Source organism: Maylandia zebra, linkage group LG15 (assembly GCF_041146795.1).
Source record: "Maylandia zebra isolate NMK-2024a linkage group LG15, Mzebra_GT3a, whole genome shotgun sequence".
NCBI classification, from domain to species: Eukaryota; Metazoa; Chordata; class Actinopteri; order Cichliformes; family Cichlidae; genus Maylandia; species Maylandia zebra.
This window is the reverse complement of record NC_135181.1, coordinates 24317841-24345008: the sequence shown is the minus strand read 5'-3', so window position 1 is coordinate 24345008 and position 27168 is coordinate 24317841. Positions and strand designations below refer to the sequence as shown.

At 42.1% G+C, this 27168-nt stretch overlaps 2 protein-coding genes across 4 annotated transcripts in view; both read left to right on the top strand.

Moving 5' to 3' along the window:
• The window catches only part of cfap61 (cilia and flagella associated protein 61), a 45406-nt gene extending 31118 nt beyond the window's left edge, over nucleotides 1-14288 (top strand). For 2 of the 3 annotated variants that reach the window (XM_076874174.1, XM_012921817.3), the window contains 6 exons: nucleotides 6490-6782; nucleotides 7728-8055; nucleotides 9961-10043; nucleotides 10439-10704; nucleotides 12774-12861; nucleotides 13625-14288. In XM_076874174.1, the coding sequence (XP_076730289.1) occupies nucleotides 6490-6782; nucleotides 7728-8055; nucleotides 9961-10043; nucleotides 10439-10704; nucleotides 12774-12861; nucleotides 13625-13750 (1184 nt within the window). In that variant the 3' untranslated portion in view covers nucleotides 13751-14288. The remainder of the gene's footprint in view (nucleotides 1-6489; nucleotides 6783-7727; nucleotides 8056-9960; nucleotides 10044-10438; nucleotides 10705-12773; nucleotides 12862-13624) is intronic. The other variant, XM_004561047.4, reaches the window with a different exon arrangement.
• A 90-nt stretch (nucleotides 14289-14378) lies between these two features.
• On the top strand, nucleotides 14379-19310 carry insm1a (insulinoma-associated 1a). Its single transcript, XM_004561046.3, has one exon. It carries the CDS (start codon nucleotides 16774-16776, stop codon nucleotides 18112-18114), a length of 1341 nt encoding a protein of 446 aa, XP_004561103.3. The 5' UTR covers nucleotides 14379-16773; the 3' UTR covers nucleotides 18115-19310.
• The last annotated feature ends 7858 nt before the right edge of the window (nucleotides 19311-27168 follow it).

The window sequence follows — 27168 nt, the reverse complement described above, 5'->3', positions numbered from 1 at the left end:
ACATATGATGAATTCATGAAGCCATATGAACATGTGCAATGACAGAAATCCTAAAGCTGACATGCTAACTGAACGTATTAGTGTGTTCACAAAATTAGGAAAAACACATCCAATGAGAAGGAAAGACTGCATTTAACGGGATCTATTTTTTGTGCATACTAATCGATGTTTTAGGAATGAGGGTCTGTTTACAGTGTGTTTTGTGTTGTTTTGTGTTTTTTCTCAGAAGCAGGGAAAGTTTAAATTTTTTTTAAATGTTTATGGTCACCGAGAGTTGAAAATTTTTGACCTTCTGGGAAAACCCAGCTGTCCAATCACAGTTTAGGAGGGGCAAGACAAAAACTATACTGTCCAACCATTGACTGCTAAGCAACAATGGAGGAGACGTTAGTACTGCCTGTAGCAAAATTAAATCCCCAAACTACCAGAGTAATTATACGGAAGATCATGATTAAAGTGGCATTTTGTTTCCCTGTGGGTGTAACAGTTAAGCAGCAGTCAGGTGGAGTGGAGTTCATGCAACACTTTACTTTTGTGGATATCGTGTATCATAGCAACCAAAGGAGCTCAGCTAATAAAACACTCCCAACCACTCCTAGCTGCATTTTGTTTGTGTATTTGTGTGAGATGGTCAGAGTATGTGGTAGTTTTCCAAAACAAACTACTGTGTTGTGTAAGCTCTTTACCGTCAATAGCAATGATATTTGTAGCATGTGATCATGGCTTATATAAATCTAACTCATCTTACCGCAGCTCTCATTCAGTACCATGGACAGAGGCCATGAACAGCAGCCCGTGAAAGCCTTCAACTCCTCCTGTGCTGATAAAACTAGACAAGAAAGGCATTTCTGAACTTGCCTCAGATTATACTAAAAGCAGATTAAATGTAGCAACTTCAATTCAGTTTTAATTATATTGCAATATAATAATATGAATATATATAAATATATAAATATAATCACAAAAACAGTCACCTTGAGGCACTTTATATTGTTAGATAAAGATTCAACAGTAATACAAAGATAACCCCAGCAATCTGATTCTTTATTTAACAGGAAGCCAATGAAGAGAAACCAATATAGAGAAGAGAAATATGCATTCTAGTCCCTGTCAGTACTCTTGCTGCAGCATTTTTGATTAACTGAAGGCTTTTCAGGGAGTTTTTAGGACATCCTGATAATAATGAATTACAGTAGTCCGAGCTAGAAGTAATTAATGTATGAACTAGTCTTTCAGCGTGACTCTGAGACAGGCTATTTCTAATTTTAGAGATCTTATACAAATGGAAGGAAGCAGTCCTACATATGTGTTTAATATGTGCATTGAAGGACATATCCTGGTCAAAATGACTCCAAGATTCCTCACAGTGTTACTGGAGGCCAAGGTAATGCCATCTAGATTAAGTGTCTGGTAAGACACTAAGATTTTATAGGGCCAAGTACAATAACCTCAGTTTTATCTGAATTTAAAATCAGAAAATGTATAGCAGTGGTTCCAAAACTTTGCTAGACCCCCTTTGTTTTACAAGAAAAATGTCCCCCCCCCCCCCCCCCCCCCCCCCCCCCCCCCCCCTAAATTACAGGTGTAATAAAATAAACTACTAGCTGTTTTGCGCTACGTGTTGGCCCAGTATTCTTAGTTCTCTTGTATTTTTGTATTCAGTTCCCTGTTTAGGTTCTGTTTCCTGAGTTGCCCTGTTATAAGATAAGATAAGATAAGATAAGATAACCTTTATTAGTCCCACACGTGGGAAATTTGTTTTGTCACAGCAGGAAGTGGACAGTGCAAAAGTTATGAGGCAAAAATTAGAATACAATAAGAATAAATACAGTACACAACTGTACAGAATAGAATAAAATAAAATACTATATACAGTAGAATAAAATAAAATAAATATACAATAAGATAAAAATAGAATACAAATACAAATACTATATACAACTGAGTAAAAATACAACGATGATGTTGTATGTTATGTTGTTCCCTGTGTGCTTTCCCTTTGTGACTCTCACCCCCTGTGTGCCCCTCTATGTATTCATGAGCCCTTGTCCCCTTTCGTGTTTTATTCCATGTTTTCCCCAGCCTGTTATGTCTGTGTTCTCCCCGTGCTCTCTCCTCCTGTCTGAACCTCTGTGTACTTCCTGTTTGACTCTGCCCGTCTCCCGTCAGTGTTATGTTCACCCCGCCCTGTCTCGTTATGGTTATCTGTGTCAGCTGTGTTCCCCGTGTGTTCCCACTTTCCTCGTTAACCCTCTGTGTATTTCTGTCTGCGTCTTCCTCTGTTCGGCGTCGCGTTCTCCCTCATGTTGTGTGTTACTCTCCCCGTGGTTCCTGGTACATCTCATGTTTAGTTTTTCCAGTTTAGTTCAGTACTGTTTTGTGTTTCACCTTTAAGCCAGCATTAAAACTGTGATCTTTAAGTTTATCCCCGTGTCTGTGAGTCTGCATCTTGGGTCCTTCTCCTGCCTGCCACACAACGAATCATGACAATTTTTGAAAATGCAACTGTTTCGTCCACACGTAAACGGCTTTTCGAATCACCGAAAACGGAGATTTTTTGTGTTTACGTGTGGATGAGGAATACAGAGTTCGTCACGCAATGTTAAAGGTATGTGCCTTTTTTCACGTCACGCTGTGCGCCACGTTATTGTTTACATGAGATGAATTGCAGAATGGCAGATAGAGACACAATACTGTTAATCTGACTATCTGCAGGTTTTACACACTTACACACGTAGTTACTGTCTCTCCATTTAGAAAGGCAGAGGGAGGCTCACGGTGTGATTATTTTACTTGTAGTTGTTTTTCCCTGTAATAATATTCAACATTGCTATCAATACATTTTTCAAAAAATGCCTCTCTGTGCAAAATGGGTTTAAAAACATAAACAACTGTTGGATGCTGTTTGTCCGTGATTTGAACCGAGGGAACAAATCGTGGCAGGATCAGCCTGATATTATTTGTATCCCGCTGTAACTTCACTGTATAAAGAGCTAACATCTCCAAAATGTCAGGAGTAGTTAGTCATTACAAGAAGTGTTTGTGAACTAAAAATCAAGAATGTGGGATACTATTTGTCCGTGATTTGGAGAGCCCGGTGCGTGCTCCCGATGCAGGGGAGACCTACCTCTGCACTTGCGCAGGTGACACCAAAGGGCAGATATGCTTCACCATATTTTCTAGTCTTTGGCTTAGAATGAAGTTGGTTTGAAAAAATAGTCAGCGATGCTTCATCTCCTGCTTTGCATTTGTGTGGGAGCCCTGACAAAAACCCGTCAATGATGCTAGCAGTGTCCAAGCACTTTTTTTTTTCCTTTTCATACCGCGCCCCCCCTGCAATGGCTCTGCGCCCCCCCCCCCCCCCCCCCCCCCCCCCCCAGGGGGTGGGCCCCACACTTTGGGAAGGTCTGATGTACAGATAAAGTTGGGTGTCATCTGCATAGCAGTGAAAATGTATGCTATGTCTGCTGATGATATTGCCTAAGGGAAGCATGTATAATGTCAACAGAATTGGTCCTAGCACTGAACCCTGTGGAACTCCATAATTAATCTTAGTGTGTGAAGAGGACTCTCCATTTACATGAACAAATTGGGATCAATAAGATAGATATACAAACCACTGCAGTGCAATACCTGTAATACCTACAGCATGCTATAATCGTTCTAATAGGATATTATGGTCAATAGTATCGAACGCTGCAAAGGTCTAGCAGGACAAGCAAAGATATGGGTCCACTGTCAGAGGCCATAAGAAGATTGTAACCTTGACTAAAGCTGTTTCTGTACTGTGATGAGCTCTGATCTTCTGCAGAGGAATGGCTTATTTAAAGAGTTTCAGTCAGGTTTCAGGTAGAGCTTTACAACTACTCTTTCAAGAGTAGACTGGCCTATAATTAGCTAAGACCGCTGGGTCAATGTGACCTTACTTTGGTTTAATAACAGAGAGAGATGATGGAAAAAAAAGCTACCCCAGATAACACACAGTAGCATTAGCTGTTTTTCTTCACAGTCCAGGTGCAGTTGAATAGCCTTTGGATGGTTCCTGACTGAGTGAAGTGACCCAGAGGTGTGGCAGCCACAATAAGAGCTGTTTGAATTCTGTTATTACTAAGGAAAGGTGCTTCTGTGCTTCCTTTATTACCTCCTGCAGCTGAACCATCTTTCATGACAGGAAAGGAGATAATAACATCCCATAATTCATACTGACGCATCATTCCACCGTTCACTGAAACCATCAACAAAACTGACAAGTCACACAGATCATGTAAATGTTAATTAACATTGTGTTTTTTATTTCACGCCATAACCTGCTGATAAGCTTTGATTTTTCAGCAATAGGCTGGTAAAGCCAGAGCTGAACGCAAAACATCACGCTTCTGTAATAAAATCTGATTTTATCGAGATGTAAGTCAAGATTATGACCAATATTTATTGATCAAAGTGCTTTTATGGTTTGCTGTAGTTCAGGTTTTTTGTATTTCCAGCCTTTTTTCACACATCAGGGCTGTTACTTGTTACTTTTGCTCCCTTTTTAAAAAAAATGTAACCTCTGTAATTAAATTATATTTTCACCGGTGACCTGCATGAAACAGGAACAAAAACTGTAAGAGTATTCAACTGAACATGATTTGGAAGGCATCGGTTAACTCGATGCCTTCTAAGGTTGTATTTCCATATCACATAATTCACTGGTCAGGTCCACTCTCTGAGAGGTCTTAGCTTAGTTTGAGTCCATCCACACAGTCACAGGCTCACTGGACAGCAGGCAGTTGTTTTGATCTGTTATTTATTTGTTACATTTGCAAAAACATATTTGCAAATTAAAGATAATCATATAAATGCCCCCCCCCCCCCCCCCCCCCAAAAAAAAAATCTTTTGTAAGCACATGTTCTCTCTTTTCAAAACAATTGTATTGTTATTTTAATGAAAGGATTTTTCACTGTTAGCTTAGTTTTAGTATAACTAGGAATACTCTGTTTACGTGATTCGCCATGAATTCACGCACATATAAAATTTCAGTTTGTGCTCTCTTTGTCTGTCGGACCTTTGGAATGAAGGTCCTGCGGTCGAGGTGCTGTCCATTACAAACAGCAAAGCACGAGGAGCTGAAGTACAAGGAAAACTCATTCAGATGCTCTCATTTGTCCTTGTGTATCTGTGGTTCAGAGTTCAGCAAGCCGAGGGCCTCTTGTAGAACAATGTGTAGCTTTTCCCTTCGTTTCCAAGGCCGTTTGTAAAACCTGAGCAGACTGAGCTATTGTCTGTAGACTGGAAAACATTGGTTTGAAAAAGAGAGATCATTTGTATTGTATCTTTGGACAATAACATCTGTTGTGCTCACAATCAGAAAAACATACAAGAGCTCCTATATGGAGAAAAATGCATGTAAATTCATTTTTTGTTTTCAGAAAGCTGTTACTGCAGTTTTTTGTTTGGATCTGAGTCCTCTCATGCATCACGTTTCATGTCTCTCATTAATGAAGGGACAGCGGCTGATTTTTCACCGATTTCAGAGTGGAAGGTAACAACTGTGCTCCACTATAAGCTCTCAATAAATGTTGCAGTAATATAAAACTTTGTAGGTAACGTTTTGCTGAGTGTGAATACAGCAGCTAGTGTGTGTTTTATGGATAGTTTCTTGCCTTTTAACAGTGAGGTCTGTCATGTCGTGAAGAGCAGCTTTTTATCGTTTAAACCATCGCTGAGACAGTTTAAGGACATAGAAAAACTTTTCCATATTTTTATAACCTCTCAGTTGTTTATCCCTGTTTGTTTTTAAAGCCTGCCGTAGATCTGCTCCACAATATGTTAACATCATATTCTCCCTCCAAGTCCAACCTCTTGCATAGAAATAGAAGTTGATCGGGCTTCTTCTGTTACTGTTATTGCCGTCTAAGTGAAGTCCACTTCATGCCCAAGTCCACTGTCAACATTTCAACAATGATTTTTGTTTTATTCTTTTATTTTTCTCTAATTCTGTGTTTGTTTATTTTGTTATTTTTATATTATCAGTTCATTATATTTCTCTTTTATGTGATTTTCATGATTTGGTCATCATCATGTTTTGTGTTTCTCTTACAGTCATTTGCACTGCCTTCTCTGTTGGTCCTTTTTGCACTTTGGATTGACTCACACAGTTTTCAATAAAAATACTGACCAATATTTTGGTGCTTTTACTGCATCATGTGAGTATTTGTGAAGTTGGTTATTTCCTCCTGTGTGCTACATGTGATAAAAACATCCCGACCTGACTGTCTTGAAGCCGTCCAAAGTTCACGTAGGAAAACAGGCCAAGTACTCATATTTATGCAGGTGTATCATGCGGCTTAGTAACTTTAACCAGTAACTTTTAACCATTAACCACCTCACATAAACAATGAATGTTTATGTATGTTTTTTAAGAGGAATTCTCTTTTCTGCCAAACTTGACATAGGAGTTTGTGAGTGAACTCTCACTATGAAACCTTTCCTTCTTTGCGTCTTCTCAGATAACGCCATCGTCTACGGAAACAACATCGACATCTACACCACCGTAGAGACTCTGCTGAGCCTCGGCATTCGTGGATCTCGTATCCATCTTGTCCTCTTGCCTCCTGTGCCAGGCGTCTCCAGCTTCTTGGACTCATCTGTAGAAAAAGCTGCGGCGATGGCCATGGAGAACGCCATGGTCCAGATCCACCGTAACTGTGTGCTGGCCCAGTTTAACAATGGCAAACAACCCGACCCGCTCACATCGGCATCGTTTACCACTGATGCAGAGCCTCTCCATCTGCAGTGTGGAGTAAGTCAGAATTTCTGATGCTTTCAAAATCCACCGGATGCTTTCAGTGCTTATCCAGACGGGTTATTAATTCTTACAAAAAGAAATGATATCCAAACAATGGTGGGTTACTGGCCAAGGTGGCTGGTAGAGCTGGAAAAGCTTGAGCGGCTGAATTCTCCAGATTGTGGCTCTTGGTTGGATGTTAATTTCCCTCCTGGAAGCAAACTGTGTTTGTCAAGCACAAAATGATGTTGGTGTGTTTCCCATTTCCATGACTTCCATTGTCTCAGAAAGAAGATGATTCTGCTTCTGGGTTTGTGTTGAATTTTCTTGTTAAAATTCTGCTGTGTGCAAGGCCCTGTTGTCATTAGTCTGTGTGTATTTCACATGCTGTGGAAGACAGACACACAAGTATTTAGGAAAACAATGAATGCAAAACCCCAAAGTACCTATAAGTTTAATAAATGACAATTTTATTCCACCTCCAGAGTTTTGTTTTTTCAAAGAACATATTATGAGTTTGTTTTATCGTGGGTTTGTAATCGCAGCTTCATCACTCAGGCCTCTTGACTCTGAGCAGCTTGTGGACTTCAGGATGAATAATTATCTGTGTCAGTATTTAGTTTCCTGAAAGCCTCACCACTCGAGAGCCATCTTATATTTATCATCTTAATTTGGGAAGTTTAATTTCAAGCACAGACTGAATATGTTAAAAAAATGGGTGTGCTTCAAAGTGAAGCTGTGGCTTTTAACCTGCATTCTTTGTAGTGGCCAGCAGGGGTCGACTCCTCTGTTCTTACAAAGACTTGCCCCCAGTTTGTTCCCCGTCTGTAGCTCATATTTATCAGATATATATACATAAACGAAGAAAGGTAAAAACATCAGGTAGATGTTGGATCGTGTAAAGTGTGAATCCAATAAAGATTCCACCTCGAAACTCGATGGCTCTTTTTGTCCTTTCAGGTGTTCATCAACCTCTCCAATAAAGGAGTCGACTACGACGCTTTCAACAGCTTCAACAAGTCCTTCCTGGTATTTGATGGCAGGCTTGTCATAAACTCCAGCTTCAGAACCACCAATTCGTCCATTTGGGCTGCCGGGCCTCTCACCAAATTCTCCCGCCGTTACTACATAGATGAGTGGACACATGCCAACTTTAACTCCAAGGAAGTGGGCCAGGACCTGGCAGCCATGATGCTGCCCCTGTTTGATCCAACCGTGGAGCCTGCTGAGGCGCCTCCACCTGAAACAGATCGTCTGGTACTGCTGTACAAGCAGGCCAAGATTCAAGGTCTGATTAGAACCAAGGTTTAGTTTTGATTGATGGATAATTTCAGAAAGCAGTAGCTTTAGCCTTAGCTTTAGCTTAACCCTCTCAAGGCAGGCTTTGCAGATTTGCAACAGTTAAAAGCTAACAACCTGATTACCCCACATACATATTTTATAAGTTTTTTTACTCAGAAGTACCACTGCAGGTATTCTTTTGTGCATTAGCAACAAAAACTTAATATGAGCCTGAGAGGGTTAAGGGAATTGCCTTAAAGGCAGAATAATTTTGGAGGATTATTTTCAGCCATGAAACATGCAAAGGTGAGTAAAAGTAAAAATATGGGGCTGAAAATAATCAGAATGGGTCAAATTAGTCTTGAATTGAGAAGAGTTAACAACAGCAAAAGATTTATTTCCATCTGCAGTAATAATAATAATGTATACTTTTTTGACCCCCGTGGCAAAATTACTCTCTCTGAATTTGACCCATTCACCCAGTGGGGAGCCAATAAGCAGGCGCACCGGGGATCGGTGTGTAGGGACGGTACCTTGCTCAGGGGTACCTCAGGGTAACCGTTCTGTGGATTCGAACCCCCGATCTTCCGATCACTCCACATACTGAGCTATCCCTGCCCCCTCCAAAGTTTAGTATCTTGGCCAAGGATATTTGGCATGTAGACTAGTGAGAAGCCAGGAATCGAGCCATCAACCTTCCGATCAGTAGCTGACCTGCTCTACCTGCCTGAGCTACAGCCAATAACTCATATTTTTTGGTGGACTTCTGATCAGGGACCTTCCACACAGTGGAGGATGGAAGCCCAAGGGATATGGATATATATATATATATATATATATATATATATATATATATATATATATATATATATATATATATATATATATATATATATATACATATATATATATATCGTCCCTTGACGATGTGACGTTAAAATTCTCACTTTTGTGGTTTCGTTTATTGGTTCCCAACAGCAGCCAGCTCTGCCGGTCTGACCCTGTTTATTTATTATAGAAATGAATCTTCTTGGGAAACTACAACTGAACTGGTTTCTCAGTGGGCCCAGAAGAGCTGACCCATCTTAAAATTCCTTCACATTCATGGGCAGATCTCAGCTTTGCATATACTTTCAGGGTTTGTCGCTTCAGCTCGATGTTCTCCTCGCTGTCCTTCCTCCTGTCCACGCCTGTTGTCGCCTGCTTTTATCTGAGAGAATTCGTACCGCCAGAATGTTTTTCATTATGTGTTTGTGAAACATTTTCCAATCTTTCACCCACCCACCCAGCGCCGATGTTATTGTGGCGGACACTCGAATTATAGCTGCCGTAACAATGCCGCATTGTGCCGCAGCGCATTCACCGAGCGACCAAGGCCACTCGGCGGGTTACATAAACACGACAGCCTCTCTGCTTCGCCCTCCTCAGAGAGATGAAACACACGTGAACTTTTCAAAGGGATCTCAGCGTTCAGGGAGAGCACAGACGCCATATCAGCGGCTGTTATCTGAGTTCATTGTCTCAGTTGTGTTTTCCTCAGTGGGTGGATGCTAACAGTGAAATGCCTGTTATGATGTTTTTGCTGCTGTCCAATTTTCGAAGCCACAGAATTTTTCAGCACTGAAGCTAATCTTACTGAGATATCTCCCGCTGATAAGACCACAGGCTTTTCACTGCAGTGTTTTCTAAGTGTTGGTTTGTTAGATTATAAATAATATTTATCCCGCAAACAATTTTCTGATTAAATGCTCGTATTATAAAATGTGCATCAGAAGTTCTCTGAGGTAAAGCTGAGGTATTGTGAGTACTTTATACTGTTATAACAGCTTGGTAATACTCATGGAATAACGGGGTAATAAATAAATATCTGGAAATATCTTAACGTGTGTCATGTGTTTTGCTCTCTCCTCAGGTGGTAAGCTTCCTGGAGGATATCACTACCTGCATGTGACCAAACCATCTCCAACAGACCTGACAGGCCCTAAAGTTAAACAGGTAAGCACTCACTGCCCAGGAGTTCAATCTCTGGGTGTTTCATGTCAAACATGTAACCTGGGAATGATTATATTTATTAAGAAATTTAATTCCTGATTAACACAACATGTTCTGATGTTATTTCAACTTAAAACCGAAAAAGCAAAATGAAACAAGAAAGCAACAGGTTTCTTCCTGTTAAATGGGGGCGACTATTTTTGTAATTTGGCGCTATATAAATAAAATTGAATTGAATTGTGGTATTGAATACAACACACTTTTTTCTTTTTTTATTGATTAAAAATTAATGTGGCCGTTAATCGACTTTTGTTTTTCAGATTATTAATCATCTTCTAGTGTTTTTAGTTGATATTATTTTTAATTGACTATTCAAGTATTTTGATTTGCTTTTGAAGATTTGCATTATAACTTGGAACCAGAGATCAGTGCTCGTGTTCCTCCATCCAAAGTTACAGGACAGAGCAATTGTGACGGGACAGCCGGAGAGAGGCGACTACTTCTGCTTGCATCTTGACTGCTATGAGCTTGTGGAGACGCTCACCTGCTTGTCCCTGAAGCCTCTCCCCGTCTCCAATTACCTGAGTCTCTACATGAAACATCAGCAGCTGCTGGGCCAGCTGCTGAGCTGCTACCAGCAGGGCCTGATCCCTGATCTGTACAGGTGGGACAAACACTGACAAATACTGTTTTACTGAACATCTGCCCATATTATTTGTATACACGCTAGCATGAAATATATATTGAATAAGTAAAAGCATAGCAGGTCAGTTTTAATTGAATTTATATAAAAACAAACCCCCAAATCATTTTTCACCAGGATTTGTGCACCTCCCCCAAAAATCTACACTTATGTATACACATACACACACACACACACACACACACACACACACACACACACACACACACACACACACCTGCTGGTTACTGCAAAGTAACATACAAATAAAATGCCAGATTTTCCTAAACTAAATCACAACCTCCCTGGGTGGTCTGGCAAAACAGAAAGTCATATTATGTCATTTTAAGATTCTATTAAAATGGCTAAAAAGGACCCAACAGAACCAACACCAGAGGTGTTTTACATCAGGCAGTAAACGCATACCCAATTTCTACTGGAAACCTAGACTGACTCGTGTTTGGAGCCAGCCTCTAGTGGTCATTAGAGGAACTGCAGTTTTCTGTATTTTCATTTTCAGCCCTCAGGTTTGAAGCCTGTTTAACCTTTCAAAACTTCATTTCTTTTCCTGCTTACACGTGAAACTTTGTTAGTTTGAAGTTCTTTTTGCAGCTTTAGTAATACTGTGGTAACAGCAAGGCTGCTGGGATTATCTACATGACAGCAGGTGGAGGTCAAACCAAAAGCGAGAGCTCTTCGAGTATTTGTTATCTTTAAGTGAAGAAGAAATATTTCCTCCTCCAAACAAACACCACTATCCTCGAAGGTCATTTACATTCTGCTGCCGATGTCTTTTAGCAAACCATGGTTGTTCTTTAACTCTCATGCTTATACTTTTTAAGTATAGTGCATAAACATATTCGAGGGAGCATAATCAGTCACTCGCACTGTAAAAACAAATCCTCACAAGGACAAAAATAAAAATCCGATCTTTTGTCCAATGTTTTTGCTCGAGTCTTTGTCAGGACTGATGCAGCAGCAGGCGAATAAACGGCAAAACATCCCACACTCTGATTAGACTGGCAGAAATGAGCAGTTTGGTGAAGAGCCCGATGTCTGGTTTCAGTATGTCGTCGAGAGAATAATAAAGCAGCTTCGGCAGATTGGTGTTTCCTACATGGTTATTGTGTTTTTTATACAGCATTTCTGTTATTTTGTCCAGCCCTCTGCAGGAGTATAATTTCAGGTATGCATGTAAGTGACTGCAGAAGAACTCACGCTGCTGTTTTTCACTTTTTGATGTGTGATTTTTGGCACTGAAACGAGGCAGACGGCAGGTGGGCAGCTGTGTAAAAACAGATGTTTTCATAACTGAGTTCTGCACAGAAACAAGCCGCTTTGACGTCATGTAACCGCTGACCGATCACTTCAACACACGAGGAAGATTCGGGCCTCCGCTGCCTTTGTCCTCTCACTTTGTGTGTGTGTGTGTGTTTGTTGGCATGACTATCCAGTGAGTAGGTATTTGTCAAGCAGTGGGTGACCTGCTTCTGAGGTTTCAACACAAATGACCCCCAGACATGGAGGGCTATTGTCCCCCCACCACCACCACCTCCTAATCTGTTTATGCAGCTCCCCAATCTGTCTTTGTGGTCGGTCCAGGACGAGACAAAGCTGGAGCCTCGCAACCACAGAGGCCGATTCCCCATCATGCTGCTCAGTCAGCTGACTCGTAAAGTCATTGTGGAGGCTGACGGAGCATCAGGAGCCGTTAAGATAATTGATTGACCGTGTGGCGGCTGAGGCTTATTCAGCCGACACACTTAGGGAAGCTTCTGGAAGTGTGCGTGTGTGTGTTTTTATTTCAAAGCTTCACTGAGCTTTTATGTAAACAGTCGGTTCACACAAAGAAAGTTTCCAGTGGTGGAAATTAACCTCTACATTATGTAGATGCAGGGCAATGGAATCAGATTCTGATTTAAGCTTCTGACATAATCTAGATTTGAAACAGTTGTTATTGTCAATGTTATAACTCGGGTGCACCCTTTTCCCTTAAAACCTCTGGTTGTTGGTGCTGAACCGAAGCACTGATGTAAAGGTTTTCTCTCCAGTTTCTTCACACAGAGCAGCTGTTTGGCCGTTTTCCACGACAGATTCTCCGATTTAGAGCAGGAGCTTCAGCAGACCCTCAAACTCAAGGTTGGTGCTCCACTTCTCATCTCCTACATCACACTTATGCCCCTCTGAGGGTTAAACTGTATTGGTTACGATGCACGGTTAAATCTTTGCACGTGGCCTTTGTGAAGGTGAAGAATTTTGAGACTGAGGCAGGAACTTCCACGTCCTGCTGCCCTGCCGGCTGAAATCAGATTGTTATTGCTGTCCATGTGAAACAGTCGTTCATGTTTTCCTGCAAATTTCCAGACTGAAGCGTGTTTTAAACTTCTTAAAAGTTCTGTGTGGTAACATCAGGGATGTTTTCTCTATTGAGACGTTCATCCAGTGTTTTGGTCAGAGCTCGGGTGAGTCTTTCTTTCTTTTGTCTGAATAAAATCATTAAGATCTGCTCTTCAGTCACTCCTGATCATCCAGCAGTCAGAGCGAGCTTGTGCCTTTGCTGTTGTTACACTGAAACCCCGGAAAGACATCCCAGATGTCCTCAGACAGATTGTAGTGTCTTTTTTAGGAACCTGTTTATTTTATTTTAGTGTAAAATACTTTGATTTTAAATGTGCTGTAGAAGTAAAATTTAGTGAATGAAGCATTAAGTACTCGGTTGGATGGAGTCAGTTACATGTCTCCTCACATCAGTTCTCCACAGCGATCACACCTTCAGCGCGAGCTTAGAGTTCTCCGGCACACTTTGAGTCGGGCACCGATCAGAACCTGCTGGTCTGTGGAAAAAAAGAAGCTCTCTCAGTGCAGTGCTGAGATTTTACTCTCCACCTGTGTGTCTCTGCAGGACCTCTGCCCTCCAGACCAATTGAAAGACGAGGACAGTCGAGCGGCTCTGAGGAGCAGTGCTGTGAAGTATCTGAGTTACAACCGAAACCTGCTGCCCATGTTCGCCTGCCCGGGCCAGCTCTGACCTCACGCCTGTTAAAATACTAAAACAAATCAGACTCTGTTTGAGGTGTGGTAACTGGTTTATATTGTGTATGTGTCACTGGATACCTCCAATCATTTGAGCTGGCTCAGGAACGCTGTGGAGACACTGTGTCTGCTATGTGTAAATATATTATTATATCAGATCTTTAGAGTCCTGGAGAAATTTTTAAAATCAGCAGCTCAGCACAAAAACACAGTCAGGAGTCACATGACATTTTTTAGTCCTGTTATGTTCAGAGAAAGCAAACAGACAGTCAGCGTCTCCAAACTGGATTACTCACACCAAAACACTGATTAACACTACTGATTTGTTTTCCATCAAATGGTTAAAAAAATATGTGTTTTCTTAGATTGCTTCGATTAATCAATATAATCCAAAAATTTTCCATCAAATAAATGTTATTTTAATTGTTTTCAGAGATAGAGAGAGAGAGTGGTCTAATCCAGTAAAACTTTCTTTGTGTAAGAGTTCTGGCTAACTTTTAACGCTATTACCATTAAATTAATGCTTGCATTCATTTTTCTTGTGTGGACATCTGATAATTTCCTTTTTAATCCTTAAGATCTCTCATTAATCAGAGTGTGAGCAGTGTTTTACACCAGATGAGGACGAGAGTCTGGCATACTTTTACATTCCTGTTTTGTTTTGTTTTTTCTTCTATACAATGTGCCAACTGTAAGTGTGACTCTGCAGGAGTGTGACCAATCACAGGGCCCTATAGATGCTGCACATAAAAGTGGATGTTTGGCTTTTTGGAAGGAGGAGGAGGGGAAATGAGGAGGGCGTCACTCTACAGCTGTATGCTAATGAGGCTGAGCTGAAGCCTGTCGGGAAAGTAACACACACACACGCACACTCCAACACGCACACACACTCACTAATGCACACAGAGAACATATGCCTGAACCCGCAAGCTGAGAAAACAGCACGCTGCTTGTGTGGAAATATAAAGTCAGATTGTAGGACATGAAACGCTGAGTGACTTTAAGTGTCAGCTTCACTGCGTGGATATCACAATGCGCTGTCCGTGGTAATAAACACACACTGTACACGGCGCTCAATGAGAGTTTTGCAGTGTTTGTATAGATGTTAGTTCATTTTGTGCGCTGACCTGTTACTGCTAAACCATTATCCACCTGCACTCCCTGTTATCATGAAATGAGCATTATGGGTGAAATAACCTATAAATAAAGTTTAACTATAATTTTTTTAACACAGCTCCCACTGGATAAAAAATCTCACTTTTAAAAGATGTGAGCTTTTTTTTTTTATCAGAAAATCTAGTTGTTGTTGTTTTTTTTAAACATTTGGAGGCATGTGCCTGCTTCTACCCGAGGAACATTTAAAAATTAAAAACGATAACAACTGATTAAAGAAAGTTCTCGAAACACGTGGATTTTAAAGGGACACACATTATTTTGAATGTTGTTTTAGGAAAATGTGGGTTTAAATATTCGTAAGAGACAGATGTAGATTTTTTCATAAAAAAGACCAGAACACAAGAAACGACGCGTGTTTATTGAATGCTCTCAGTTTGGACACGCCAACAGTCAAAATTTGAAATGGGTTAGTGAAAAGACTTTCCGGACATCTCTCTCACGTCTTCATTTTACGCCAGAATCTTGCACCTGTCAAACGTGTCCTCGAGCCCTGCACCGACAGACAAGAGATGATGGGAGCATCATCTCTCACGGTGCAGGACAGACTCACATCCGACTGACCGGGTCAGACTGGACCTGCGGGGTTTGATGTGGTTTAACGGCCAGATAACCTCGCTTTGCCCCATTTGGAGACAGAAAAAGCGCACTGATTACGCGCAGCACGCGCCGACAGTATCTAGGGTCCAGATTGCTTTTTGTGTGCCGGGGGGGGTAGACCCCCACTTCTTCTTCATCTTCCATTTTTTTCAACTGTGCAATTTCCTTTTCAATCAGGACGGGTCTACAGCTTGCACAAGCGCGACCATTGTGATGCAAAGCAGGACACCCTCCGCTCTCCATTAATTATGTATGCGTAAAATGACGGATTCATATGTCCGGAGTTAACTGTCACGCCAGCGCACATGCTGCAGGGCCACGGTGGTTTCAAATCTGTCCCTATTATTGTGGATGTTTAGTTATTTGTCCGCTGAGGTCGAATTTCAGCTGGCTTTCGTGTGCGTAAAAGCCGGACTGCAGATCTGATCTCGGGGAAGTTTGTTTCCCCGGAAGTCTTTATGAGTGTCTTAAACATTCTGAAGGTTTTGAATGGAAGCAGTTAAAGTCTGGAGCTGCTTTCACTGACATTTGCTTAAAATGATGTTGAGCATTTGTACTTTATTTCCCTATTATGCGCATTTTAGCCCTTTGAAGTTTCTTCCTCTACCTTCCATTTTTCTGTATTGTTATTTTGGGCCGTTATGTGGACGGATATGCCCCCTTTGTAGCCAAACCAGAGACCCCACCACCCCCAGAAAGAGACACATAAAGCCGAGGCACGTGTAGATTTCTATACAAACTCATCAGACCGTAAAAGCAGGAGACTCCTGGCGTGTGCCCGGGTCGAGACGAGGAGGAGGGAGTGTGTGTGTGTGTGTGTGTGTGTGTGTGTGTGTGTGTGTGTGTGTGTGTGTGTGTGTGTGTGGTGGGGGGAAATACAATAAAACCCTCAGGTACATCTGCTTTGCAATCTGCAAATCCGCCCTCCTCCTCCTAGCTTCCATCAGCCTCTCCATCCTCCCACACCCACTCCCCAAATCCACAGGGGACCTCGGCTCCTTCTGATTGGTCGGGGATGAGGCAACGAGGGGGGGGACGGGAACAATGTCATCATGTCGCCTTAAAAAGAGTGCAGCTATGTTGTGGTGAAAGGACCTCGAGAGGAGAACACGGGATCAATAGCAGGAGGAAACAAACAAACAGAGAGAAAAAAGACGCATCAGATGGTTTGATTTTGTGCGCGAGCGGCTGAAAGTGGTTTTCTTCTTCCCGCAGCGCCCAAAGTGCCTTCAGCTCCCCGCAAACATGCCCAGAGGATTCCTGGTAAAAAGGAACAAGAAAACCAACCCGGTGTCCTACCGGGTCCGCTCCGAGGACGAAGAAACGGACCAAACGGCGGCTGATGCTCCGCCGCTGCTGCCGCCCTCCTCCTCCTCTTCAGCGCATCTCGTCTCCATCCCGGTGCGCGCGCTGACGCCTACGCCCACCTGCGGGGCGGCGGCTACGGCTCCGGAGCCGGATGCTAAGCCCGTGCAGTTCGGGAACCCGGAGGCGGTGTATCAGTCTCTGTACAGCCCCACCCGCCCCGTCAGCCACGAGCACGACCGCTCCTACTCCGAGGCCCGCTTCAGCCTCGGCTCGCCGGTTTCCGCGGAGTCTTTTCCCACACCGGCAGCCATCACCGCCCTGGATCACCTCTTCGCCCCGGTGGACCTGAAGATCGGCTCCAGCAACAGCAGCCGCCCCGAGAGCAGCTCGTCATCCGCCGGGACGCTCCCCGCCGCTGCAACCGGCGGCTCCAAGCGCTGCGCCAACGACGCCGAGCGCAAAGGCAAGCCGCCGTCCAAGAAAACCAAAGCCATCCGCAAACTGCACTTTGAGGATGATGTCACTACGTCTCCGGTTCTCGGGCTGAAGATTAAAGAGGCGCCGGTGGACCAGAAACCTCCCCGAGCGCCACCGGCCGGAGGAGACCACGTCCCGCTGGGGGAGTTTGTGTGCCAGCTATGCCGGGAGGCGTACGCAGACCCGTTCGCTTTGGCGCAGCACAAATGCTCCAGGATAGTCCGGGTTGAGTATCGGTGTCCCGAGTGTGACAAGGTGTTCAGCTGCCCGGCCAACCTCGCCTCCCATCGGCGCTGGCACAAACCGAAGCCGCAAAATACGCCGAGCGACAAGGTGTCCGCGTCGAAGACGGCCTCGGATGAAGCAAAGGATTCTAGTGACAGGGACACACCCAGCCCCGAGCCGTCCGAGTCCGGTTCAGAGGACGGACTGTACGACTGCAGTCAGTGCGGGAAGAGGTTTAAGCGCCAAGCCTACCTGCGGAAACACCTGGCGTCGCAGCACGGGTCCCCAAAAGCGGCGGCGGAGGAGGACGCGGCGGGCTGCGAGCAGAGCGCGGCGCCGCTCAACCTGAGCGCCTCCTGCTGCCACCTGTGCCCCGTGTGTGGGGAGAACTTCACCAGCAGAGGCAGCCAGGAGCGGCACATCCGCCTGCTGCATTCCTCACAGGTGTACTCGTGCAAATACTGCCCCGCAGTTTTCTACAGCTCACCGGGACTCACGAGGCACATCAACAAATGCCACCCGTCCGAGAACCGGCAGGTCATCCTGCTGCAGATGCCGCTCCGCCCCGCCTGCTGATCCCGAACTGTGGACTGGCACACACCGGGAATCAGAGTCCACCCGCGTGTTTCTTTTTGTTTTTAGGATTTCAGAGTTCCACTGAAAAATAAAAAACATCTGTACCCTAAAGCACACTTCCTTAAACTGAGTAACAGATGTAAAGAGGTTTGTGAGAAGTTGTAACTCTGGGAGTAATTCTGTTTCACTGTAGCTATATATCTCCAAAGGACAAAACCACACCGAAGTCCAATCTTCCTCAAAGACACGTGAAAAATGTGCTTATTTGTGTCTTTTCGAGTAAAAATTATCGTCAAATAATTCACATTTTCTGTGGTAAACAGAGAGCCAAGCATGCTCTCACATATCCACTCACACGCAGCTTGCAAGGTTTCAGTGCCTTGCTCGAGGACACTTCAGCAACCTCTGGGTGTGTGTGTGACTCCTCCTGGCCTGTAACCCACACCCACGCCCACCCCAACATCACTTAAAATGATCCTCAAAGCTCTTTAAAAAAAAAACGTTAGACTGTTAATTTATTTTTCTAGCATCTCTGCACAAGTGCTATTAGCTCCTAGACCTAAGAGAGGAGATGACCTGTAGGATATAAAGCAGACTTCGCAGGCCTGAACAGACCTTATCTCATCACTCTGATTAGCTTTAACATAGCTCGTGGATCTGTGGATCAGTAGCTGTCGACTGAAAACAAAAGAGAGTAAAACTAGTGTAGCCGGTAATGCCTTTGGATTAGAGACTCCTGCTGTAAAACTGCCTTAAACTGACCTGATTGTTTTTATTTATCACTGGCTGAGCATATGATGATAATTATTTTCTACAAAGCCTTCTGTATTACCAGTATACAGTATATCTAATCTTTTTTCTATTTATTTATGTATTTATTAAATTATTTGTGTAAGTTACTGCTTTGTGTGGTCGAACCTGTGATCTGTCGCTGTGTTTTTTCATCATGTAGCCAAATCCTTTTTATTTCCTTTAACTTATGTGAGGGCGGCGTGTTCATGTGGCATTATAGCAATCAGTGAGCCGCTCCTGAAGACAAACCGAATGCAATCATGTTTTAATTTATTATGATGATGATGATTATTTATTTTGGTTTTGTTGTAACCCTTAGCTCTTATACTGCTTTGGATGTTTCTGCAGTATTTTGCTAAATGTCCAAATAAAAAAATAAAATAAAAAATAAAGACCAAACTGAGAAACAGCTTTCTTTGCCTTCTTGTGTGTTTTCTGCAGGTAACAGCTTGATTTACACCTCAAGTTGTGGCTTCTTGAAGAAAATGAAACCAAAATCCGTCCAGCTTATCTCCTTAAATGATGGTTCAAGTGTCTCCTCTTCAGTTACATGCCAAATAATTGAATTCAAAGGGTTTAAACAAGCAAAAACAAGGAAAAATGATAAGTTTCCATTAAAGTAAATTCAAATCTTTACATTTTAGAGACCAGGATCAGTGGTTTTGAGATGATTTAAGACGATTTTTCTAAACACCTAAATCAGAAAAAATCTTTCAAAAACAGTTGTACAATAACAACATCACTGCTATCACGTCACCTGTGACCTCTTTAGGTTTTGGTTGTAGCTTTTAAGAAAGATCAGAGCTTTCAAATAACTGTTTTGTGCATTTTGGTCTTAAAGGTCTTCTGTCCATGATGACTGAAAAGACTTGATGTTGACCTTAATTTAATCCCAGGCGGGTTATTGATAACTTCATGGATGTTAAGTGGCTATTTTACAGGTATGATTTTACTTGTGCTGTGTTTAGTTCAACGAGGGACGACTCACACAGGGACAGCACACAGCTTGGTTGGTAAAATCCCATCTAAGCCCCGAAACTATGGACTTCTGCTTTAACTGAAAGTGAAACCAAAGGAAAAGTCACGCCTGCAAGAACCTGCCTTTACATTTCCGTCTGACTCTAACTGAGACCATAATCTGCAAAGTGAATGCCATATTGGATTCAGTAAAACTTAAAACTACCAGATGAGACCATAAACTCACTGAGAAGTTTTTCTCTAAAGTCACAGATTAAGGAGCTGAAAACTGTTTTCTCACGCAACCGGATGTCTTTTTTGTCATTCTGTTTGAAACAACGAAGGGCTAAAGAATCGCTGCACATAACATTACGTACTGAAAGCTTTTTGTTCATTTTACAGCACAAAACGGCACATTTTGACATTTTTAATTCTCTTTACTTCTACTGTGCAATAAAATCAAACATATTTACAGCTATGTTTAGTTCCAATAACACCATATCCATATGGAAGTCAGAGGTCTGAATAACTCACTCACATTCTCTCCTGGTGTGCTCATGTGTTCTGGGTTGGTACTTAGCTCTGACTTAAAAAAAAATCCTGTGAACACTCCTGGTACTTGGCTGATGAATTGCACTTACATTTTACAGTATTTTTGCAGTATTATTACAGTGCACTGACAATATAATACTATACAACAGTAAGAAAGCAGTAGATTAGAGTAGAACGACTGTAAAACAACAGTTTAATCTCCTGTAATTTGAACGTTACATTTCTTACAGTTTGTTTTATTACCGTTTAAAGGAAATGTTTTACTTCACTAGATTAGTTTTAGTTTCTTATATAAAAAAATCTTAATTATTTGTATGTCTGTGAAGGTTCTCAGTCATCCAGGTCATCGTAGTCAAAGGAGCTTGCAAAGAAAAGCGTCTGGACTTCTTTAAGTTGCTTGAAGACGTTTCACCTCTCATCCGAGGTGAAAATTATTTGTATATAATTTTATAGATTAAACTACCCAAAAGTATATAAGCCAGTCAGATGAGCTCCTGCTCAAAAAGTCAACATCTGCACTGTATCCACCCAAAAACACAGACATCAGCTTAATTTGTGAAAACGTAACTACATTTTTTGGATTTTTACACTTCATTAAAGTCTTCCACCCCTGCAGGTTCAATTCAGTCTTCAGGGTCATTCATCAAACGTCACTACGACCCTGAAACCAGAAGCTGGATTAACCCCCCAAAGGGGTGTGTGTGCCCCTGTGAACCCCAACTGTACATGACATTATTTCCACAGATACCAAAAGCACACTAATCAACACTCAAGAGCTGAAATAATCAGCAATGAGGCAATTAAATTAGCGAAACCTCACTGAAAAACTTTTTTACAGGGGAAAATAATGCCTGCAAACCGTTTCCTGGATGGAAAAATTTAATACTTCTGCATTCTTTAATCATAATATTAAACTCTGACTTCAGGAATGTGTTTACTCAGATATAATGTACATGTTCTTATAACCAGTTAACGCTCACTCCAGCACCTGGAAAAATCTGGACTTCAAAAATGAAAAAGCAACATGTGGCACATAGTAATTGAAAGCGTATGTTTCTTCTGTGGCCAGATATCAGCATATACATTTGCAGAATTTAAGAGTAAAGTGCAAGATTTTTGTCTCTACAAGCATTATGGCTCTCATTCGTTCTACTGGCAGTTATGTTTAATCCTCTGCAGCAGGGTGTCGAGCACATGGAGAGAAACAGAGCAGTGGCAGCCCGCCCGTCGTTGTGACTCAGGTATTTCCTGGAGTCCTCAGGAACTTAACTCTTCCACTCTGTTGCTGCTTTGTGCAAAAGCCCACGTCTACCTGCTTCTCTATTTATAATATTTAAGAATCCAGATGAACAAGAGAGGGGTAAAATTAGACACACTCAAAGATGCATCTTAAATTTGAACAATATCCAACTATCAGTGGATCTCCTCGCAGCCAGACATGCCCCAAACCCCTCACCTGGAGGATCTCAGGAGGCCTCGAGATCTAAGATGCCTCATCCCCCTTATCTGGCTCCTTTCAATGTTGAGGACTAGCAGCTCTGTGCTCCTCACCCTACCTCTAACAGAGAGCCTGGACAGGAAGCTAGTTTCTGCTGCTTATACACACGATCTCACTCCTTCAGTCACTGCCTGCAGCTCGCGGTCATCACCGACCGCTGTAACGTTGTTCGTTTGGTGAATTGACCAGCTTCTCCTTTAGGCTTCTCTCTCTTTATCACAAAAGACCAGTACAGGTTGGTAAGACATGTCTCGCATTTGAACAATACTTTTTTGCAGGACAAGGTTCCCCAGGTTTTCTGTGCATTCATTCCTTCAAACGATCACAGAAAGGAAACGTGTAAAGACAGAAAACAAAGGCTTCATCTGGGCTGAAGAGAGCTGTGATTTTGAGGCATTTCTCCTTAAATATGATTCATTAACGCTTCCAAGCTGAATACAGACCAGATGATGTATTTTTACAAGCATCAGTCTCAATTATGAATCACCTGAAAGCACAAAGCCTCTTGATTGCTGTTCACTGTCTTCACTGTAAGAGCCCAACGAACAAACTGCTCCCAAGCTTCTGGTCTTTGTTAGTAAGAAATAGGGGATGAATGATCAGGGTTAAACAATAATTCACTTATCACAGTGGTGCACATTGATTTTCTGTCAATTGACACGTCAGTTAATCTTTCTGTACCGGTTTCTTTGTGGACGTCTGGGGAAATAATAAAAGGGGGTCACGAGGGGCCCTAGAAGAAATCTTTGCCCCTCAGGAGGTAAATCCGGCCATGAGTGGAAAGAAGAAAATTGATTTAAGAACTACAACAGGGCAAAGATTTACTTTTCATTATGCTCAGTTTATATGGCATTCATGTGGACAGAAAGGTCTGATTACAGGACAGTGTCAGAGGTGAAAGGTCAGAGGTCAGCTGCAGGGCAACACACACAAAACGTTTCTGCATGTGAAAGACATTCCTGCAGTTCCACTCCTCCTCCTCCCGCACCGACTCTTTCTTCTCTTTCACGCGGTGTGAAAGGCGGACGTACAGCTGCTCACCGTCCTGTTTTCTTGGTCACGTGTCATCAAACAGCCTTTACGCCGCCGTACGGAGACCAAACCTGCACGCATGCCGGGTCTCTGTGTCGCTTACAATTATCGTACAGCAGCTAACCTTGATCTACAGTGGGGCAAAAAAGTATTTATTCAGCCACCGATTGTGCAAGTTCCTCCACTTAAAATGATGACAGAGGTCAGTAATTTGCACCAGAGGTACACTTCAACTGTGAGAGACAGAATGTGGAAAAAAAATCCATGAATCCACATGGTAGGATTTGTAAAGAATTTATTCGTAAATCAGGGTGGAAAATAAGTATTTGGTCAATAACAAAAATACAACTCAATACTTTGTAACATAACCTTTGTTGGCAATAACAGAGGTCAAACGTTTACTATAGGTCTTTACCAGGTTTGCACACACAGTAGCTGGTGTTTTGGCCCATTCCTCCATGCAGATCTTCTCGAGAGCAGTGAAGTTTTGGGGCTGTCGCCGAGCAACACGGACTTTCAACTCCCGCCACAGATTTTCTATGGGGTTGAGGTCTGGAGACTGGCTAGGCCACTCCAGGACTTTCAAATGCTTCTTACGGAGCCACTCCTTTGTTGCCCGGGCGGTGTGTTTTGGATCATTGTCATGTTGGAAGACCCAGCCTCGTTTCATCTTCAAAGTTCTCACTGATGGAAGGAGGTTTTGGCTCAAAATCTCACGATACATGGCCCCATTCATTCTGTCCTTAACACAGATCAGTCGTCCTGTCCCCTTGGCAGAAAAACAGCCCCATAGCATGATGTTTCCACCCCCATGCTTCACAGTAGGTATAGTGTTCTTGGGATGCAACTCAGTATTCTTCTTCCTCCAAACACGACGAGTTGAGTTTATACCAAAAAGTTCTACTTTGGTTTCATCTGACCACATGACATTCTCCCAATCCTCTGCTGGATCATCCATGTGCTCTCTGGCAAACTTCAGACGGGCCTGGACATGCACTGGCTTCAGCAGCGGAACACGTCTGGCACTGCGGGATTTGATTCCCTGCCGTTGTAGTGTGTTACTGATGGTGACCTTTGTTACTTTGGTCCCAGCTCTCTGCAGGTCATTCACCAGGTCCCCCCGTGTGGTTCTGGGATCTTTGCTCACTGTTCTCATGATCATTTTGACCCCACGGGATGAGATCTTGCGTGGAGCCCCAGATCGAGGGAGATTATTACCATCCGCTCCGAGCTCCCTGACCTGCACTCAATCTACAGCAGGCGGTGCTGGACCAAGGCCAGGAAGATGGTGAAGGACCTCAGCCATCCCAACAACAGACTGTTCTCTCTGTTGAGGTCAGGAAAGCGATTCCGCTCCCTGAAGACCAACACAGAGAGACTGAGGAGGAGCTTCTTCCCGCAGGCGATACGGTCTCTCAATCACACCACCACACAGTACTGACCCACACATGTGGTTCTTACACACACACTGGACTTTCTGGACTTTGGTTTTGCACAACACTGGTCACTATATTCTTCATTTCCGGTTAATACTTGTACAGCTGCTGTTATTGTGTATATATTTATTTATATTTAGATTTCTTCATACATTCTTATATAGTTCTATATTGTGTATTGTGTATTTTGTTGTACAGTTATTTTATTTTCAACTTTAATTTATATATTTATCTTTATCTTATTCTTCCCAGTTAAATTTACCCTTCATTCTAATTTGTGTTGTACAGTTATTTCATTTTTAACCTTAATTTATATTTTATTCCTTCCTAGTTAAATTTACCCTTTTTAATTTTTCATATTTATTTCCTATCTTATTCATAGCCTTTTCCTTTTTTGTTCTCTTTAGGTCACGAGCAGTTGTCCAAGCATTTCACTACATATCGTACTGTGTATGACTGTGTACGTGACAAATAAAATTTGAATTTGAATTTGAATTTGAATTTGATTATCAGTGGTCTTGTATGTCTTCCATTTTCTGATGATTGCTCCCACAGTTGATTTTTTCACACCAAGCTGCTTGCCTATTGTAGATTCACTCTTCCCAGTCTGGTGCAGGTCTACAATACTTTTCCTGGTGTCCTTCGAAAGCTCTTTGGTCTTGGCCATGGCGGAGTTTGGAGTCTGACTGTTTGAGGCTGTGGACAGGTGTCTTTTATACAGATGATGAGTTCAAACACGTGCCATTCATACAGGTAACGAGTGGGGACAGAAAAGCTTCTTACAGAAGACGTTACAGGTCTGTGAGAGCCAGAGATTTTCCTTGTTTGAGGTGACCAAATACTTATTTTCCACCCTAATTTACGAATAAATTCTTTACAAATCCTACCATGTGGATTCATGGATTTGTTTTTCACATTCTGTCTCTCACAGTTGAAGTGTACCTCTGGTGCAAATTACTGACCTCTGTCATCATTTTAAGTGGGGGAACTTGCACAATCGGTGGCTGACTAAATACTTTTTTGCCCCACTGTATGTGTTCTTATCGATTATTATTTTATTATGTGACAGTTTGAGGTTTGTCAATAGACTGTAGATAAAAGATGGATGTACCCACCACTTGGATTTGAGCTTTTTAGCCATTACAATTTTGGTTTTGCTGAAGCCAGAAGTGTCTAAAGAAAATTATTCTGGGCCTTCATAAACATGAAATGATTATTTTGAACTGAAATATATCAAATCAAAGTGGTTTTTTTTTTATCTTAAAGGAAAATGTGTTTGGTGTAAACTGAAAAGTAAATATCCAGATTGCACAGAATTTTACATGGTGCTTTTGTAACAAAAAGAAAAATTGGCATGTAATAGTCGGGGCATAAATACTTTTTGGAGTGTGGTGTGTTGAATAAATTAATAATAATAGTGCACTCTAATTCTTGATATGAAGGCTTTTGAATTATTTGAAGGCTTTTTACTTTACATTCACTTACAAATGAACACTGCTTCAGCACCTCTCAGTATTCGTTTGTCTCAACACGTGGGGATGTCTTTGGAGATGTTCAATTTAAAGGACTTCTTCTCAATGTTGGCATTAAAATTGTGCCAGAGCACCTTTTGATCCTGGAAATAGCAGCTGAAGCATGACATGAGATCAAAAACAGGCACAAAGGACTAAAAACATTACATAAAGATTAAAAGCATAGATGAAATCCATGAAGGTTTGTTTTATTATTTGTATGTATTTTAAGCCATAAGAACCCTCACCGCACTCTTATAAACCACATTATAATTCTGTTATTATTTGTTTAGGCCAGCAAATGCTTATTTTACCCACAAAAATAATTACATTTTTAAAAAAAAATACCTATAGGCCGCTGAAACTATATAAAATGAGTGTTTGCAGCTCTAGCCCAGAAGGACTGAAAACAGCCAAAAACGACCACACAGAGACTAAATATGAACAAGCTATAAAAAAGACATTAAACAACAAAAAACAATAGTGACGAAATAACCAAAAAAGAGCCACAAAGACATTCAAACCACACAAAAATTGCTAGAATATAAACGGCAGCAGAGACCCAAAGAGAAAACAAATAACCTCAAATGAAATCACAAAGAGATTCAATATAAATCTGTGCCATCCACGCACTTCATGTAGTAACGTCAGGAGCTTAAAGTGTAATTTGAGATAAACCCAGCAGTTCAAACAGAAAAATGGACACACAACATCCAGAACAAGAAGCAAACAGACCAGAAAAAGACAGAAGCAGATAAAAAGAGTTGCAATATGAACACAAATAGATGGAAACGAAAGTTGAAGTGAGGCATGACGACTGCAAAGCTACTCGCAGTCCCACAGTCCCAGACGTGCAGAGGATTTGTGTCTGCTGTAGTTCAGTGTCCAAATCTTCTGTGTAACAGCCTCACGGACAGACAGGACAGATTAATGAAGCCCGAATCTGTTAAACACCAAAATGAAACACCTCGTCTTTCATCTCCATTTTTGGAAAAGTGCTGAGAACTTTCACAACATCTGGATGGAAACCTTTTTCCATCCACACACACACACACACACACACACACACACACACACACACACACACACACACACACACACACACACACACACACACACACACACACTTACATCAGTCAGTCTCTTCTTGTGTGGCTCTGACAGGTGTAAGCCACCTGGGGAACAGACTGCAGATAAGAGCTACAGATAACACACACACACACACAAACCATAATGGAGCACCACAGCAGCGTTTGCAGAGAAATAAAGAGACCAG

Coding starts and splice junctions, on each gene's coding strand:
- insm1a (XM_004561046.3), top strand. CDS start 16,774: ATGCCCAGAGGATTCCTGGTAAAAAGGAACAAGAAAACCAACCCGGTG.